The following is a 17,575-nucleotide window of genomic DNA, read 5'->3' as shown; positions in this document are numbered from 1 at the left end:
GGAATCCTCATTAGGCACTTTACTTTTTACGATATTTGTAATCTCTTGTTTCTCTTAATATCTCATAAGTTACTTATCTTATTTTCTTTTTCTTTAAATCTCTTTTTTATATACGGGCCCATATAATATCGCTGAATGTAGAGGTAAAAACCTAGCGATGTAGCGAGCGGGAGCAGTTCATAATCAAAGAGAACAGCCCCTGGAATCTGAAGCCGCTTTACCTAGATACAAGCTGTGTGTTAATAACATAGTAACATAGTAGATGACGGCAGAAAAAGACCTGCATGGTCCATCCAGTCTGCCCAAGACAAACTCATATGTGTATACCTTACCTTGAATTTGTACCTGTCCTTTTCAGGGCACAGACCATATAAGTCTGCCCAGCAGTATTTCCCGCCTCCCAACCACCAGTCCCGCCTCCCATCACCGGCTCTGGTACAGACCGTATAAGTCTGCCCTCCCCTATCCTCGCCTCCCAACCACCACCCCCTCTTCCCCCCACCTGCTCCGCCACCCAATTTCAGCTAAGCTTCTGAGGATCCATTCCTTCTGCACAGGATTCCTCTATGCATATCCCACGCATGTTTGAACTCCATTACCGTTTTCATCTCCACCACCTCCCGCGGGAGGGCATTCCAAGCGTCCACCACCCTCTCCGTGAAAAATACTTCCTGACATCTTTCCTGAGTCTGCTCCCCTTCAATCTCATTTCATGTCCTCTCGTTCTACCGCCTTCCCATCTCCGGAAAAGATTCGTTTGCGGATTAATACCTTTCAAATATTTGAACGTCTGTATCATATCACCCCTGTTCCTCCTTTCCTCCAGGGAAAGTATGCTATAAAGGAATTACAGTTGTGAAAGTATATAGCAATACATCAAGAGTTTGAATTGTACACATTAAAAAATGTTATTAAAACAAATGTTTTTATTTATTAAGCAAGTTTGATATGCCGCCTAATCTGTCCAGAAGGCCAAGGTGGTTAACAATTAAAAATACATTCAAAATAAGAAACAGAACTCCTTATTCAAGAACTTGACAGCACAGAGTTCTTAAGAGAGATCCGTCAACTCGATTACTGCAGTGGTCTCTATACAGGAACTAAGGTTAAGGAACTTAAACACCTCCAAATAATACAGAATACTGCTATCAAATTTAGTACAGGAAATACGAGCATGTTACAGCATTGCTGAAGGAGGTCCCATTGGTTACCGATCACACATCGTATCACACGTAAAACACTCCTCTCGGATTGATTTCTGGTGGACTTCAATTCCTTGCCCTGCTTCTGTGTGCCGGCCAGGACCCGGATGATTGCATTAGCGTGATATCACGTTAATTCGATCATCCGGGTCCTGACTCCTGGCACAGACAGAAGCAGGAAAGAGCAGGCATGCAGGAAGCAGCTTGCCGGCACCGCACCTGGGCCCCCCTGGAGTCAAAGACTGAAAGGTAAGGGAGCAGGCAGGAGGGAGCAGCGGTGCGAGGTGGGGGGGGGGGGGGCGGCTTGCGATGGTCCGGTTCTGTCCCGGGCCCGGCTATGTCTCTCGGCAGCCCTGCTTATAGGCTATCCCAGAAATAAACATGCAAAACGGTCAGCTTTGTGCCTCGATACAGCAGCCTTCGAATTCGCAACGAGAAAATGCAGCAGTAATTTTACCTGGTATAAAAAGTATCCACACCGAGAGCCTCCCGCACACTGGCTATGTACTGCTCCAAAGTTGAATTATTTGCCGTTTGAAGACTCATGCTACTGGTTTCATGGAAATCACCAGAATTCTCCACCATGCTCTCACCCAAATAATGTTCATGGAACTTCAAAATGCCTATAGAAAGAGACAAAAGAGTCGAGTTAATGCAGAAGGGGAGAGAAAGTAGAATCTGCAATGAGCCTGCAACGTTTAATGGCAACGAAGTATTGTAAGAATAAAACAGGTGACGGCATGGAATAGTCAGACCCTTCCAACTGAATTCTATATAGGGCACCCAAATTTGGGTGTCTAGGACAGATATGTGCAGACGTTAGGGGCCCTTTTACAGGGTAAGCGGGGTAACCGCCGCAGGGAGGCGCCGTCCTCCGGGGGGCGCCGCCGCTGCGTGCTTACCTTGCCCCTCCCGCTCCCATGTAGGAACTGCCCGCCCTCCTCTCCCCCCCAAGATCCGTTTCCTTTTTTTTTTCTTTTAAATTTACCTTCCTCCGGCAGCGTCAGTGAAGGAGGCGGCGCTCCCAGTCCCGACGTCTCTAGCCTTCCATTCGTTCGGTCAGTGTCCCGCCTTCTTCTGACGTCATCCTTGACGTCAGAAGAAGGCGGAACACTGAGCGAACCAATGGAAGGCTAGAGACGTCGGGACTGGGAGCGCCGCCTCCTTCACTGACGCTGCGCTGCCGGAGGAAGGTAAATTTAAAGGAAAAAAAAAAGGAAACGGATCTTGGGGGGGAGAAGAGGGCGGGCAGTTCCTACATGGGAGCGGGAGGGCAGGGGAGAGAGGAGCATAGATGGGAGGGCAGGGTTCATGGAAGGGAGAGAGGGGAATTGCTTGATCGGGATGAATGGCGGGGGCAGGGGACAGATGGGCATGGATGGGTGGGAGGGTAGGGCTCAGGGAGATAGGGGAATCGCTGCCTTGGAGCCAGGCAGGTGCGGGGGGGGGGGGCCGCGCCAACTGGTAGTCTGCAGGGGGGCGCCAGAGACCCTTGGCACGGCCCTGCCCTTTTACTAAGGCAATAATTCAATAAACAGTATGAGCTGTGACTCCTGCTTGTGTAATTTAATACTATAGGGAGTGAGAAACAGCCAAACACAATCTCAAAGGGTTGTGTAAAACAAATGAATAAATGTCAGCAATGATAGACAAATGGGAAATACCCTCAGAAAGCAAGGCTTCTACCAAGGTCTGACCAACAGAACACTAGTATCTAGGCAAGATTTCTGTGTCTGCGATCTTATCTCTTTCATAGGGTATATTTTCCCAAAGATTGGCAAAATAGCAAAATAGAATCAATTGCTCAAAACATTACTAAGTGCAGGTCTTTTTCTGTCGTCATCTACTATGTTACTATGTTACAATAAACTTCCCAAGCTACAGCATAGCTCAAATAAAAAAAAAAAACTTAGCTTTCTCTTAGCTGGCTTGGTACCCCACACTCCAACTGGTGACTTTCAATCTTATTCACCCACTTCAGGGCTTCATCCGGAACCACTCAACTTGAGCACGATTGTTGTAGGGTTATAAGTAGGACTGCTTAATTTCTGAGCTCCTAAGGATTCCCTGGTAAAAGGGGCCCGACACCAGCAGCGATGTCCATTTTTGCCACTCACTGTGGCCCTTTATACCGTAATGGATAAAAAGGCCCCCCCCCCAAAAAAAGAAATGACCATATGGTAAGATTGTACTTACTGCGTGACCCTGCAGGGGGAAGCACTTACCACCAACCACTGAGGTGGGGGTAAGGGCTCCTGTGTAACCCAGCGGTAACCAGGCAGCAAACGACGATGCCCGAATGCTTCCGGGTATCCCTCAGTGCACGGCACTTCCAGCACCAGTGGTAAAACTTGGGATGGAACTACCACTGTTGTCCGTGTTGGGCCGGCAGTAGTTCCGGATTGTGACCTGGATTGGCCACTGTTGGAAACAGGATGCTGGGCTTGATGGACCTTTGGTCTTTCCCAGTGTGGCAACACTTATGTACTTGGGATTCTAAATGGAATCTTGCTACTCTTTGGGGTTCTACATGGAATGTTGCTACACTTTGAAATTCTGCATGGAATCTTGTTGTTCTTTAGAATTCTAGAACCTTTCTATGCTTTGGGGTTCTACATGGAATGTTGCTACTATTTGAGTTTCTGCCAGGTACTTGTGACCTGGATTGGCCACTGTTGGAAACAGGATGCTGGGCATGATGGACCTTTGGTCTTTCCCAGTATGGCAATACTTATGTACTTATTATACTCCCTGCTCCTTGCCCCGCTACCTGTGTCTCTCCCTGTCTCTCCTGTTGTCCTCTCCTTTCAGCTTTCTCCTTCTCTCCTGCTTCTGCTTTTCCTGCCCCGCTGTTGTCCCGCCTCCTTCCACCCCACAGCAACCTCGCCTCTATCCATATGCACAACTCTGGTATCACCCTCTCCCTCCGCCTCCCAGCTTGCCTTTACTGTCTGCAGCACCAAGGAGGTGTGCAGCACTAATTGAATGCTGCTTCTTTCGATCTGGGAGCCCTCCCTCTGTAACTCCCGCCTCCTCTGGCAGAACTTCCTGTTTCCTATCGGCAGGACTTTACAGAGGAAGGGCTCCTGGCTCGAGACAAGCAAGCAACAACAGTAAAGGCAAGCAGGGAGGGTTGGGGAGAGTCAGATGCCTGCGTGCAGGGGAAGAGGAGAGGCAGAGAAAGATGCTGAGACCCGTGGGAGAAAACGGAGAGACTGTGGGGTGGCTGGTGGGGGGAAGGAGAGTGCGAGATGCCAGAGTGCAGGCAAAGGGAATGGGAGATGCAGCCAGGCCAGGCAAAGACACCAGGATCTGAAACAGGAGATGGGATAAACAAACAAAGGAGATTGTGCCCATGCAGGGGAGGGGATGGGAGAGTGAGAAGGGAAAAAGGATAGTGCCCTTAGAAGGGGGAAGCGGATGGCCATAGAGCGGAAAGAAGAGCGGAAGGGAAGAGAAGAAAGGAGACGGTGCTCATGGAGGGGAGGGGATGGGAGAGTAAGGGAAGGGAGAAGAAAAAAAGGATAGTGCCCTTAGAAGGGGGAAGCGGATGGCCATAGAGAGGAAAGGACAACGGAAGGGAAGAGAAGAAAGGAGACGGTACTCATGGAGGGAGGGGAGGGGAGCAGAAGGGAAGAAAGAAAAGATTGTGCCCAGAGATATATTTCAGATTCACTGTATCAAGCCAACAAAACTGAACAGCTCTTTTATGCAGTGTTTTAAGGAACAGCTGCTGCTACAAGCAAGTCACAGTTATATAAATTATAGGAGCAGATGTTACTCAGGAGTACCAATCAGGGTAAATTCCATCTCAACAGCAGAATGAGAAATTTGTATTACCTCCCAGCCTTTGATCGTACTGCTTTGTAAACAGCAGCTGATAGTCACAGCAAATAGCACTGCAGAAATATCAATGGGGATCTTCAATATGGAGAGATGCATACGGCTAGGACTTCTGTTTATCAGGTTAACCCTCTACCCTCCCCATAATGAAAAAAACTGGATTTGTCATATTGAAAGCCCAGATAAAACGTAGTCCATGCATTGATATAGGTAGAAGGAAGAACTTGCCAGCATAGTCTAATGGAAGTTGATAGAAGCAGTTAAAACAAAGAGGGCATCTTTCAAAAACTGGAAACCCAACCAAAGTGAAGAGAATAATCATAAGTACTGGCAAATCAGATGTAAAATATTTGTGAGGTAGGTCAAGAGAGCATTTGAACAATATCAAAAACTTATAATAAGAACTAGGGATAGACAGCCGGAAAAGTTTCATTCCGTACAGTTTCTCATGTCATTTCCGAGAATGTTTGTTTTATTCATTTTCATTTGGCCATGGGAGCAAAGTCATTCGGGGATCCTCATCTGCCATGTCGATGCTCAAGTCTTCCAACTTCCTAAGGTCTTCCCGCAATTTTTCACAATCAGCAAACATTGAGGGGCATAATCGAAAGTCGCCCGCCAAATAGATCGCCGGCGATCTATGTTGGCGGCAGCGCTACAGCTGGCCGGAACCGTATTTTCGAAAAAGATGGCCGGCCATCTTTTTTTTCGATAATACGGTTTAGCCCGGCCAAATGCCGTGGAGTTCGCCGGGTTTGAGATGGCCGGGTTTGTTTTTCAGCAATAATGGAAAGTTATGTCGGCCATCTCAAACCCCGGCATTTGGCCGTGGGAGGAGCCAGCATTTTTAGTGCACTGGCCCCCCTGACATGCCAGGAGACCAACCGGGCTCCCTAGGGGTCACTGCGGTGGACTTCAGAAAAGCTCCCACCACGTGCATAGCTCCCTTACTTTGGGAGCTGAGCCCCCCAAACCCACTACCCACAAATGTACTGCACCCACTAAAATTGCTCCAGGGACCTGCATACAGCCTCTAGGACTTATTGCTGCTGTATAACTTTGGCACACCAGTTCACACCTTAAGACTAATCTCTCTGAAAAAGTCCTTTCTTGAAATAACCACGTTTACTCACAGTTAACTGCAGATCAGAGGTTGTGCCCCACTGGCAAAGAGTCCCCTGGTACTAAGATTAGCAGTAGGTCAGAGCTGGCACAATGGTGTACAATGCCCTCTTTCAGCACCATTCAAGGTAAGAACTACGTTCTCTAACATGGGTAACACAGGAAAGGGAACTAAAACTGGCTTACAAAAATGGCCACACTCTGACCCAGTTAGCAGGGGGAAAAAGCACCATGGGAGTACAGCCCAGTACCCTACACCCACCACAATGCATTGCTAATGTGACACTCTGCAGGGCACCTAACAGAAAAGGTGTCACACTCACCCCAGAGCCACATCGCAACCAGGGAAAGGCTGTCGGAGGATACAACACATTCTGCTGTCATGGAGGTGGGTACGGCATTTGAGGCTGGCATACAGGCTGGAAAAAAGGTTTTTAGTTTTATTTTTTTAGTTTGGAAGGGGATTGGTGACCACTGGGGGAGTATGGGGAGGTCATCCCCCATTCCCTCCAGTGGTCATCTGGTCAGTTGGGGCACCTTTTTGAGGCTTGGTCGTAAAAATAAAAGGACCAAGTAAAGCCGGCAAAATACTGCTTAACGCCGCTTTTTTTTTCCCATTATTGGCGAAAGCCAGCCATCTGGTAGCCACGCCCATGCCCCGCCTTTGCTAATCTAACGACACGCCCCCTTGAACTTTCGCCGGCGAAGCGACGGGAAAGCGGCGATGCTGTCAAAAATGCCGCTTTCGATTATACCGATTTCGCCGCTTTTAAGAAATCGCCGGCCATCTCCCGATTTATGTCGGAAGATGGCCGGCGATCACTTTCGATTATAAGCTGGACTGTAACAACTTTCAATAGTTTTGTGTTGTCTACAAATATAATCACCTCACTTGTCATTCCCATTTCCAGATCATTAATACATATGTTAAATAGCACCAGTTCCAGTACAAATCCCTAGGGGCACTCCACTATTCACCCTCTTTCACCCAGAGAATTGGCCATTTAACCCTACCCTGTTTTTTATCCATCAACCAATTCCTAATCCGCAACAGAACATTGCCTTCTGTTCCATGGGTTTTTAATTTTCTCAGGAGTCTCTCCTGAGGGACTCTGTCAAACGCTTTCTGAAAATCTAGATACCAGACATCAACTGGCTCACCTCGAATATTGTATTCAATTCTGGTCACCGCATCTCAAAAAAGATATAGTGGAATTAGAAAAGGTGCAGAGAAGGGCGACGAAAATGATAAAGGGGATGGGATGACTTCCCTATGAGGAAAGGCTAAAGCGGCTAGGGCTGTTCAGCGTGGAGAAAAGGCGGCTGAGGGGAGATATGATAGAGGTCTATAAAATAATGAGTGGAGTTGAACGGGTAGACGTGAAGCATCTGTTTACGCTTTCCAAAAATACTAGGACTAGGGGGCATGCGATGAAGCTACAATGTAGTAAATTTAAAACGAATCGGAGAAAATGTTTCTTCACTCAACGTGTAATTAAACTCTGGAATTCGTTGCCAGAGAATGTGGTAAAGGCAGTTAGATTAGCGGAGTTTAAAAAGAGGTTTGGACGGCTTCCTAAAGTCCACAGATTGTTATTAAATGGACTTGGGGAAAATCCACTATTTCTGGGATAAGCAGTATAAAATGTTTTGCACTTTTTTGGGATCTCGCCAGATATTTGTGACCTGGATTGGCCACTGTTGGAAACAGGATGCTGGGCTCGATGGACCTTTGGTCTTTCCCAGTATTTATGTACTTAAGTGTTTATTCACACATTCAAAGAAATGAAGTAAAATGGTGTGGCAATGAAGCAAATTAGTGTAGAAAGACCTCCCTAATGTTGACTCTGTCGCATTAAACTATGTTTGTCTATGTGTTCAGTGATTTTATTCTTTTTAATACTTTCCACAATTTTGCCCAGAAGCAGTACTGGATTATTTTCCAGTTGTAATATTTATGGAGCCAGCATACAAATTATCTAAAGACAATGATTTGCATGACATTTTTAAACTTTCAAGACCACCGATCCGAGCTCCTGTCTCGCCAGCATGTGCTATCAACACAATGTCCCGATGTCTCAGATTCAACTACATGAATATGGAAACTTTCATTATGTAGGTGGAACAAGTCTTCTAATGGGAAGTACTTTTTTTTCCTGAGACAGCCGCTGTTGATTATTTAATAAAGCGATGTCTGTAACCTTAATGAATTCTCTCTGGGTGTAATTTAATAATTACACCTCTTCATCGCTGAAACTGAAGAGCACTAATTCAGTCTGGATTCTCCTCCGTGCTTGATCAAAGAAACCAAACACTTCAAAACTTGCCGTCTGTTGTGAGTGCAAATTTCTATGGTGTGATATTTTTCCCTGCGATTTTCTTCAAGGGCTACTCAAATTCTACATTAATAATTTGACAATTAAGTTCAGAGGCTGTCAATTGTCTAATTTATAGCGTGCATGAGCAGTTGTGGGTTCAGGACTCTATTTATTAAAAAACCACTGATGGCTTTTTGACCATTTCAAATCTTATTTCCTCCGTTTCCATGTTAAATTATGGGCCACGATTGCAATTTCAGCTTTTTCAACTGTCCTATGATACAACAATGTATGGGGATTTTTTTACAAAGGTGTGATAGCATTTTTAGTGCATGTTAAATTTTAGCACGCAGTAAACACTAGCGCATACTTATTTTTAGCGCGCCTTTGTAAAAGGACCCCTATGTTCTAATAAAGTGAAAAGGAACTAGTGAAAAGTGTTGTCATAGCGACTGTTTTGGATTTTTGGTCCATCTTTTTAAAAGACGTTCAGCATTATTTGTAATTCAAGTACAGTAAGTCCCTTTCCTAAAGAGCTTATAGTCTAGAGGCCAGACTCAGTAAATGGTACTCAAATGTATGCGCTGGGAAAAAAACGCACTAACCACCATTCCATAAAAGAAACCCCAGGTTGACACGCACGCTTTATAGAACAGCGGTTAGGGTGAATTCCCACACCCAGGGGCCCTTTTACTAAGGTGCGCCGAAAAATGGGCTGGGCTAGTGTAGGAGCGTGTTTTGGGTTCATGCAAATCCATTTTTCAGCGCGCCTGTAAAAAAAGGCCTTTTAAAATTTTTTGCTGAAAATGGACGTGCGGCAAAATAAAAATTGGCGCATCCATTTTGGTTCTGAGACCTTACCGCCAGCCATTAACTTAGCGGTAAGGTCTCACACGTTAACCACGCAGTAATAGTCTACGCATGTAGAATGACGATTGCCACCTGGTTTCTGCTGCGCGCGCCAGAAAATAAAATTTATTTTCCTGCGTACGTAGCAGACGCACATCAAAAATGAAATTACTGCAAGGGCCATGTGGTAGCCAGGCGGTAACTCAAAATTGATGCGTGTTGGGCGCGCACAGGCGCCTACATGGCTTAGTAAAAGGGCCCCATAACTTTGTGTGAGGACTTACATCTGCTGAAACCCGGTGTAAATCCTGGCACGCAAGTTGGGCGCAAAATCCCAATATTCTATAACACTGCACCTAAATGTTGGGAATGCCCTTGACCTATCCATGCCCCTCCCGTGGCCACGCCTCCTTTTGGGTTGCATGTGAGACAATTTTGTTGCACCGTGCTTCATAATAACGTGCAGGCAGATGCACGTGTAAATCCAAAATAGTGCCAATGAAGGTCAGTAATTGCTTGCTGATACCTCGTTAACTCATTAATTTGTGAGTCCATCTATACAGAATCCAGGAGTAAGTGAGTATCTAAGGCAGTGGAAGACAAAAAAAGGCAATTTTCAAAGCCATATCCACAGATAAAAACCATGGGTGCCCAGGCGCTTTTATAAAGTAAGGCTCTCCACTGCCTGGCACTGGGGGTGCTGAAAAGGGGACACTTAGCACATAAGCACCGCCACGCTGGGAAAAGACCCAAGGTCCATCAAGCCCAGCAGTCCATCTCCAACAGCGGCCAATCCAGGCCCCAAGAACCTGGCAAAAACCCAAAATTTAATAACGATCAATGGACTTTTCCTTCAGGAATCTATCCAGTCCCACTTTAAACTCAGCAAGGCCAGCTGCCGTCACTACCTTCTCCGGCAATGAGTTCCAGAGTCTAACCACGCGCTGAGTAAAGAAAAACTTTCTCCGATTTGTTTTAAACCTACAACATTCTAATTTCATCTTCTGTCCCCTGGTTCTATTATTGTTAGAAAGTGTAAACAAATGCTTCACGTCTGTCCGCTCTACCCCACTCATTATCTTGTAAACCTCTACCATATCACCCCTCAGCTGCCTTTTCTCCAGGCTAAAGAGTCCTAGCCGTTTTAACCTGTCCTCATAGGGTAGTCGTCCCATCCCTTTTATCATTTTTGTCGCCCTTCTCTGCACCTTCTCCAATTCATTTATATTTTTTTTGAGATGAGGCGACCAGAACTGAACACAATACTCCAGGTGCGGTCGCACCATGGAGCGATATAACGGCATTATAACATCGTCATGCTTGTTTTCCATCCCTTTTCTAATAATACTCAACATTCTGTTCGCCTTCTTAGCCGCCGCAGCACATTGAGCTGAAGATTTCAACGTCCTATCCACGATGACTCCCAGACCCCTTTCTTGGTCCGTAACTCCTAAAGCGGAACCTTGCATAACATAGCTGTAATTCGGGTTCCTCCTTCCCACATGCATCACTTTGCACTTGTCAACGTTGAACTTCATCTGCCATTTGGACGCCCAATCCCCCAGTCTCATGAGGTCTTCTTGTAATCTTTCACACTCCTCCCGCGACGAGATGACCCTGGATAACTTTGTGTCTTCTGCGAATTTAATTACCTCACTAGTTACTCCCATCTCAAGATCATTTATAAATATGTTAAAAAGCAGCGGTCCCAGCACAGACCCCTGAGGGACCCCACTAACTACCCTTCTCCATCGAGAATAATGACCATTCAACCCTACTTAGTTACAGCACTGCTCCCTATATGTGCTGTTATGATAAGGCAGTGGCTCTCAACCAGTGTCTCAGGAGGTGGGAGGTGAGTCACAAAAATTTGGTATAAACAGCAGAGAGCTTGAGAGTCAGGTTCTTGAATTCCCCCTAACTGGCCCTTTATTTCTGCTTCCTGACTACCCTAAATAATAACTGCTTTCACCAGCCCCAATTGGAAATGTCGAAGGTCTGCTGTCCATAGGTTCTGTTTGCTACAAAGTTTCTGAGTCGCATATTTTGCAGGGTTTTATGATTCTTCACAGTATCTGGCAGTGGATGGATTTTGTGTTGCTGTTACTGAAGAGACACCAGAATTTGAATCTGGGACTAATGTGTTGCATACAGTTTTCTTTAAATGGAACTACACAGTAGGGAAGTTCTCACTAAACTTAATGCCAACAATGAAATATTTAGAATAATTTTTTTTTTGTTCAGCTGTGAATTTTAGCGTTGAATGTGTCACACACATGAACACTGATTATCAGGTGTAAAGGTTGAGAACCACTGTAATGTAGTAATGCATTTTTATTTATTTATTTAATTGTTGCATTTGTACCTGACATTTTCCCATCTATTTGCAGGCTCAATGTGGCTTACATAGTACCGTCAAAGACGTTTGCCCAGTCGCTGGATAACAAATACAAAGTTGTATAGTGATCGTATGAGGTATAAGTGGAGGGTCGGAATGGATGAAGATTGCGTGTTGTCCTGTTCAATCATAGTCATGCTGTGTTGGTAGGTGAAGAGGGTTATGTGGGGTCGTTGGGGTAGGCCTTTTTGAACATTTTAATTATTTTTTTTTTTTGTTACATTTGTACCCCGCGCTTTCCCACTCATGGCAGGCTCAATGCGGCTTACATGGGGCAATGGAGGGTTAAGTGACTTGCCCAGAGTCAAAAGGAGCTGCCTGTGCCTGAAGTGGGAATCAAACTCAGTTCCTCAGTTCCCCAGGACCAAAGTCCGCCACCCTAACCACTAGGCCACTCCTCCACTGTTGCTACTATTTGAGATTCTACATGGAATGTTGCTATTCCACTAGCAACATTCGCAACATTCCATGTAGAAGTCGGCCCTTGCAGATCACCAATGTGGCCGCGCAGGCTTCTGCTTCTGTGAATCTGACGTCCTGCACGTACGTCAGACTCACAGAAGCCTGCGCAGCCTTCTACATGGAATGTTGCTAGTGGAATAGCAACATTCCATGTAGAATCTCAAATGGCAGCAACATTCCATGTAGAATCTCCAATAGTATCTATTTTATTTTTGTTACATTTGTACCCTGCGCTTTCCCACTCATGGCAGGCTCAATGCGGCTTCAATGGGGCAATGGAGGGTTAAGTGACTTGCCCAGAGTCACAAGGAGCTGCCTGTGCCTGAAGTGGGAATCAAACTCAGTTCCTCAGGACCAAAGTCCACCACCCTAACCACTAGGCCACTCCTCCACTCCATGAACTCCAACATAAATGTCTATCTCTTTCCAAAAGACTGCACCTAGCACAGTAATGAGAAGGCAGAGGGCAGGGTGGGACGCAGGATTGAAAGGGGCAGGTTGTTATAAATCGCGCAACTGGCAAACGTCAGACAATCGTTCAGCTTTAAAGCACTAACCAGCAAGTAATTCTGCAGTTTCCCTCAAAACGACAGCACCTTGGTGACAAAATAAAATAAATAATACAGGATTGAAAATATATAACATCAGAGCAGCAGTGCTTGCTTATGCTGATACTTCCATCAAAAAGACATGACCTAGAGAGCAAAATCAAAACCGAACAGCAACCTCTTTGCCGTCTTTACAAAACACCCACAGAGCAGAGAGAAAACACAGCAGTTAATTTTAGAGAAATAGTCCCACATGCTGGTCAAATTGATACCCTGTAAGTTAATGCGTGTAATGCATATAATCACATCTTTCTGAACCAATCTTGAGCTGTCAGGTAAAGAGCTGCTACGGAGGTCAAGAGCGCACTAACAAACGCTTAATCGGATTTTCGCTGACTATAATTCAGTACTCGGGATAATTTCTTTCACATTAACCCCCAGATTCGATATATATTTATTTATTTGTTGCATTGGTAGCCCACATTTTCCCACCTATTTGCAGGCTCAATGTGGCTTACATTGTGCCGTAATGGCGATCGCCATTTCCGGAATGAGAAATACAAAGTGGTATTGCATTAGAGTTCAGAAATGTTGAAGTAAATTATAAAGTAAGTTAGATAAACAGTTCATTTCAGGCGTGAGAGATAAGGGGGTAGTGCGTTAACGTTCATTAGTGACAAACTGATTGAAGCAATCAGGTATAGAGAGATCGATTTTGTCTGGTTCTGGTAGAGTTTTGATGTTAGGTGATTTATGATGTCTCATTATGGTATGTCTTTTTGAACAGGTTGGTCTTTAGTAATTTCCGAAAGGCTGTCAGGTCGTGCATTGTTTTTATGGCGTTTGGTAGCGCATTCCATAGTTGCGTGCTGATGTAGGAGAAGCTAGATGCATATATTGATTTACATTTGAGTCCTTTGCAACTGGGCGGTAATTTCATTTTTTACGCGCATCCCCTACGTATGCCGGAAAACAATTTGTATTTTCCGGCGTGTGGCGGAAACCGGGCGGTAATCGTCATTCTATGTGCGTAGACGATTACTGCACGGTTACCGCGTGAGACCTTTCCGCTAAGTCAATGGCTGGCGGTAAGGTCTCAGACCCAAAATGGATGCACCAATTTTTATTTTGCCGCACGTCCATTTTTGGCAAAAAGTTTCAAAAGGCCTTTTAAGGACCCCCTAGTATTGCACTCTGCTAAGACCTGTCTTGTCTCAGACTTAGCGGTATAGCAAGTTTAAATAAACATAAAAGTACCTTTGTTGTCATTTTGAAATGCAAATTGCTACATGGACTATTTAAAATTTTCCTCCTAAGAGTCGTCATACTAACAATGCAGTACTGGAGATGGAAACTATTCTTAGACATACATACGGAGAGCTGTCAGCCTTACCTGCGCCAGGAGCCAGGAGCCAGCTATAGAGGTATCCTGCAGCCAGCGAGTAGTAAAGAACCAATCCCCGTTGGCCATTCACTATCTCCAAGATCTGATCGATGGTCACAGGCGAGTAGGGATCCGTTTCCTGCTGCCCAGTCTGACGTTCTACCAGAAGATCAGCAAATGCCCTGGTTCTTCCCCTTTCTGCTACAGCTAAGGCTTCATCATGATGACCTAAGAAACAAAAAGTTACAATGCTAGATAGCAAGAGGTTATGTTCGATTACTCTACCTTTCTTCACACACAAGAGTTCAGTTCTTTCCTACGTATCAATTTTTCAGACTCAAGAAAAATGTCAGGAAGTATTTTTTCACAGAGAGAGTGGTGGATACTTGGAATGTCCTCCCGCGGGAAGTGGTGGAGATGAAAACGGAAACGGAATTCAAACATGCGTGGGATAAACATAAAGGAAATCCTGTTCAGAAGGAATGGATCCTCAGAAGCTTAGCCGAGATTGGGTGGCGGAGTCGGTGGTGGGAAGCGGGGCTAGTGGTTGGGAGGCGGGGCTAGTGCTGGGCAGACTTCTATGGTCTGTTCCCTGAAAATGACAGATGCAAAGTAAGGTAAGGTATACACAAAAAGTACCACATATGAGTTTATCTTGTTGGGCAGACTGGATGGACCGTGCAGGTCTTTTTCTGCCGTCATCTACTACGTTCCAATGAAGCCTCAAGCCGGAAACTTGAGGCGCCAGAGATATCCGGTTTGGCCTGCAGTAAGTGTAGCTCCACCCTCGCGTCAAAACGCCATGACGTAGAGGGCGGGGTGGGGAAGGCACAACGCACGACGAGTTCCACAGATGCTGTGACAGCAGCGGGGAGTCCCACACATTCAGTGACAGCAGCAGGGAGAGCGCTGCGAACTTTAATCACAAACTCACAACCAAGTGACTGAGGGACGGAGGGAGGGAGTGGGGGTGTGGAAATCGGAAGGGTGGGACGGAGGAGGGGGCTGGTACTCGGGAGGGAGGGAGGATGGGGGGGGGGGGGGAATACCTTGCTAGCGCCCGTTTCATTTTTATCCGAAACAGGCATTTCTCACTAGTGTACTAATATTTAGCCTGCTCTCCCAAGGCTAAACACCTTTCCTCTGAAACGGTTAGCCCTTCCCTGCACCAAAGGGAGAGATGGGGAGGAAGTGGGGGAGGGACCAGGGACCCCCGAGTTTAGCACCCCAGAGGCTGGAGATGAAAAAAATTGCTCTCTTCCTAGCCTCTATACTGGATTCCCCAGGCACAGAAGGGTATTAATTTTTTTTTTTTTTAAATAGAGAAAGAGAGAGGCTCACCTCCTACCTGCTGGAGACTGAGAAAATACTGAGGCTAGGATCACATGGCCAGGGCTCTTACTGGCTCTCTAGAGTCAGAAGTTTCTCAGTCTCCACTTGCTGGAAGGCATGGACAACCCATCAGTCCAACCCTAGGCCGGTCCGGACGGATGCTAAGGAATATTTAGCCTGCTCTCGAATAGGTAGGAGTGTCCTTGGCTTCAATTGAGCCACTATTTCTGCAGGAGTTGTGCTATTATAGAGGCATTGAAAATATGGACCAAATTCAATAAATGGCACTGGAAAAAACCCAGCGCTAAACATTGTTCTATAAATGGCAATCAAAGTTTGGCGCCGTTTATAAAATAGCGAGTAGCACCGGGATCCGTGCCTAACCTTAGACATAAGGATTTATACCAACTAAACCCTGGTGCCATCCTCATGTGGATTAGGCGCGGATCCCTCTTATTCTAAAACAGTGCGCATATATTGCAAGAATGCCCCTGAAATGCCCATGACCCTCCCATGGCTGTGCCCCCATTTTTGCAACCAGGTGTAAAACTTGCATGCAGATCCTAGCACCTAAAAATGTGCGCATAAATTTTAATTGACACCAATTAATTCCAATAATTGGTTATTAGTACCTAATTATCAGCGCTAATTGACTTGTTATTCAAATTCAAATTCCTATGGGCGTCTCTAGCATTTAGCACGCGCTGTTTGCGTGCGCTAAAAATGCTACCACGTCTTTGTAAAAGACCCCCTCTGAAAATAACACTTTTTCCTAAGTTTCCGTGTGCAGCACATCGAAAAGCTTACCGAGGCTAACCAACACACGCTGCAGGGCCTGGTACGATGATGTCTGCAGATCAAAAAGGGAAAGCTTGTAGTCTGTGCTGAGCTGGATTTCATGGCGAATTGTTTCAAATAACGCTGAAGCCCTATAAAGCTGCAGGGAAGAGAGAAGAATGCACATTATTACATTTCATTCTTTCCTGGGTGACATTCTGTCTTGTGGCACAACCTCACACAGGCAACAAAAACATGACAGCCATTCTATTACAACTAAGTCGAGGTAAAGGGCTGGAAACCCTACTCTCGCCCGTTTTATGGAATAATTTCCCACATTCTCTACAAGAGATGGAATCGCTGGTCCAGTTTAAATCAGCCCTAAAAACACAGTTTTTAAAACTGGCTTTTGGATGCTTGGCCCTAGGACCTCATGGTGGAGGAGTGGCCTAGTGGTTAGGGTGGTGGACTTTGGTCCTGGGGAACTGAGGAACTGAGTTCAATTCCCACTTCAGGCACAGGCAGCTCCTTGTGACTCTGGGCAAGTCACTTAACCCTCCTTTGCCCCATGTAAGCCGCATTGAGCCTGCCATGAGTGGGAAAGCGCGGGGTACAAATGTAACAAAAATAAAATAGATACTATTGGAGATTCTACATGGAATGTTGCTATTCCACTAGCAACATTCCATGTAGAAGGCTGTGCAGGCTTCTGTTTTTGTGAGACATCAGACTCACAGAAGCAGAAGCCTGTGCGGCCACAGTGGTGATCTGCAAGGGCTGACTTCTACATGGAATGTTGCTAGTGGAATAGCAACATTCCATGTAGAATCTCAAATAGTAGCAACAGTGGAGGAGTGGCCTAGTGGTTAGGGTGGTGGACTCTGGTCCTGAGGAACTGAGTTCAATTCCCACTTCAGGCACTCTGGGCAAGTCACTTAACCCTCCATTGCCCCATGGAAGCCGCATTGAGCCTGCCATGAGTGGGAAAGCACAGGGTACAAATGTAACAAAAATAAATTTGTGAGTTGTTTTTGATTATTCTTAGGTTTGTGTTTAATCTCCCTGACTTCTACTTTCTTTGACTGCTTGTGTTGCTTTCCCTGTGATGCTTTGCAGTTCTTTTCTGTTTAATGCTTTATGTTTGTGAACTGCTTTGGTCTGCGAGTCAGTTTCATGCAGTATATCGAGAATAAATAACCCAGAAATACGTGAGCGGCAATTCTAGAACCGGACATCCACATTTACGCACTGTTTCAAAAAGTGCAAAGACTAGGGGACGCTTAAAGGGTTACATGGCTCCACTTTTAAAACAAACAGAAGGAAATATTTTTTCACTCGAC

At 45.7% G+C, this 17,575-nt stretch overlaps 1 protein-coding gene across 1 annotated transcript in view; it reads right to left on the bottom strand.

The window, feature by feature from the left end:
• The window catches only part of TTC28 (tetratricopeptide repeat domain 28), a 238,807-nt gene that overhangs the window by 199,783 nt on the left and 21,449 nt on the right, over positions 1-17,575 (bottom strand). Inside the window, exons 4-6 of the mRNA XM_030218563.1 lie at positions 16,266-16,395; positions 14,136-14,354; positions 1,660-1,825 (exon numbers count right to left, since the gene is read on the bottom strand). Coding sequence (XP_030074423.1) covers positions 1,660-1,825; positions 14,136-14,354; positions 16,266-16,395 — 515 coding nt within the window. The remainder of the gene's footprint in view (positions 1-1,659; positions 1,826-14,135; positions 14,355-16,265; positions 16,396-17,575) is intronic.

This window comes from Microcaecilia unicolor, chromosome 11 (genome assembly GCF_901765095.1).
Source record: "Microcaecilia unicolor chromosome 11, aMicUni1.1, whole genome shotgun sequence".
NCBI lineage: Eukaryota > Metazoa > Chordata > Amphibia > Gymnophiona > Siphonopidae > Microcaecilia > Microcaecilia unicolor.
Note: the sequence above shows the minus strand (reverse complement) of the source record. Positions and strands in the feature narration are given on the sequence as shown.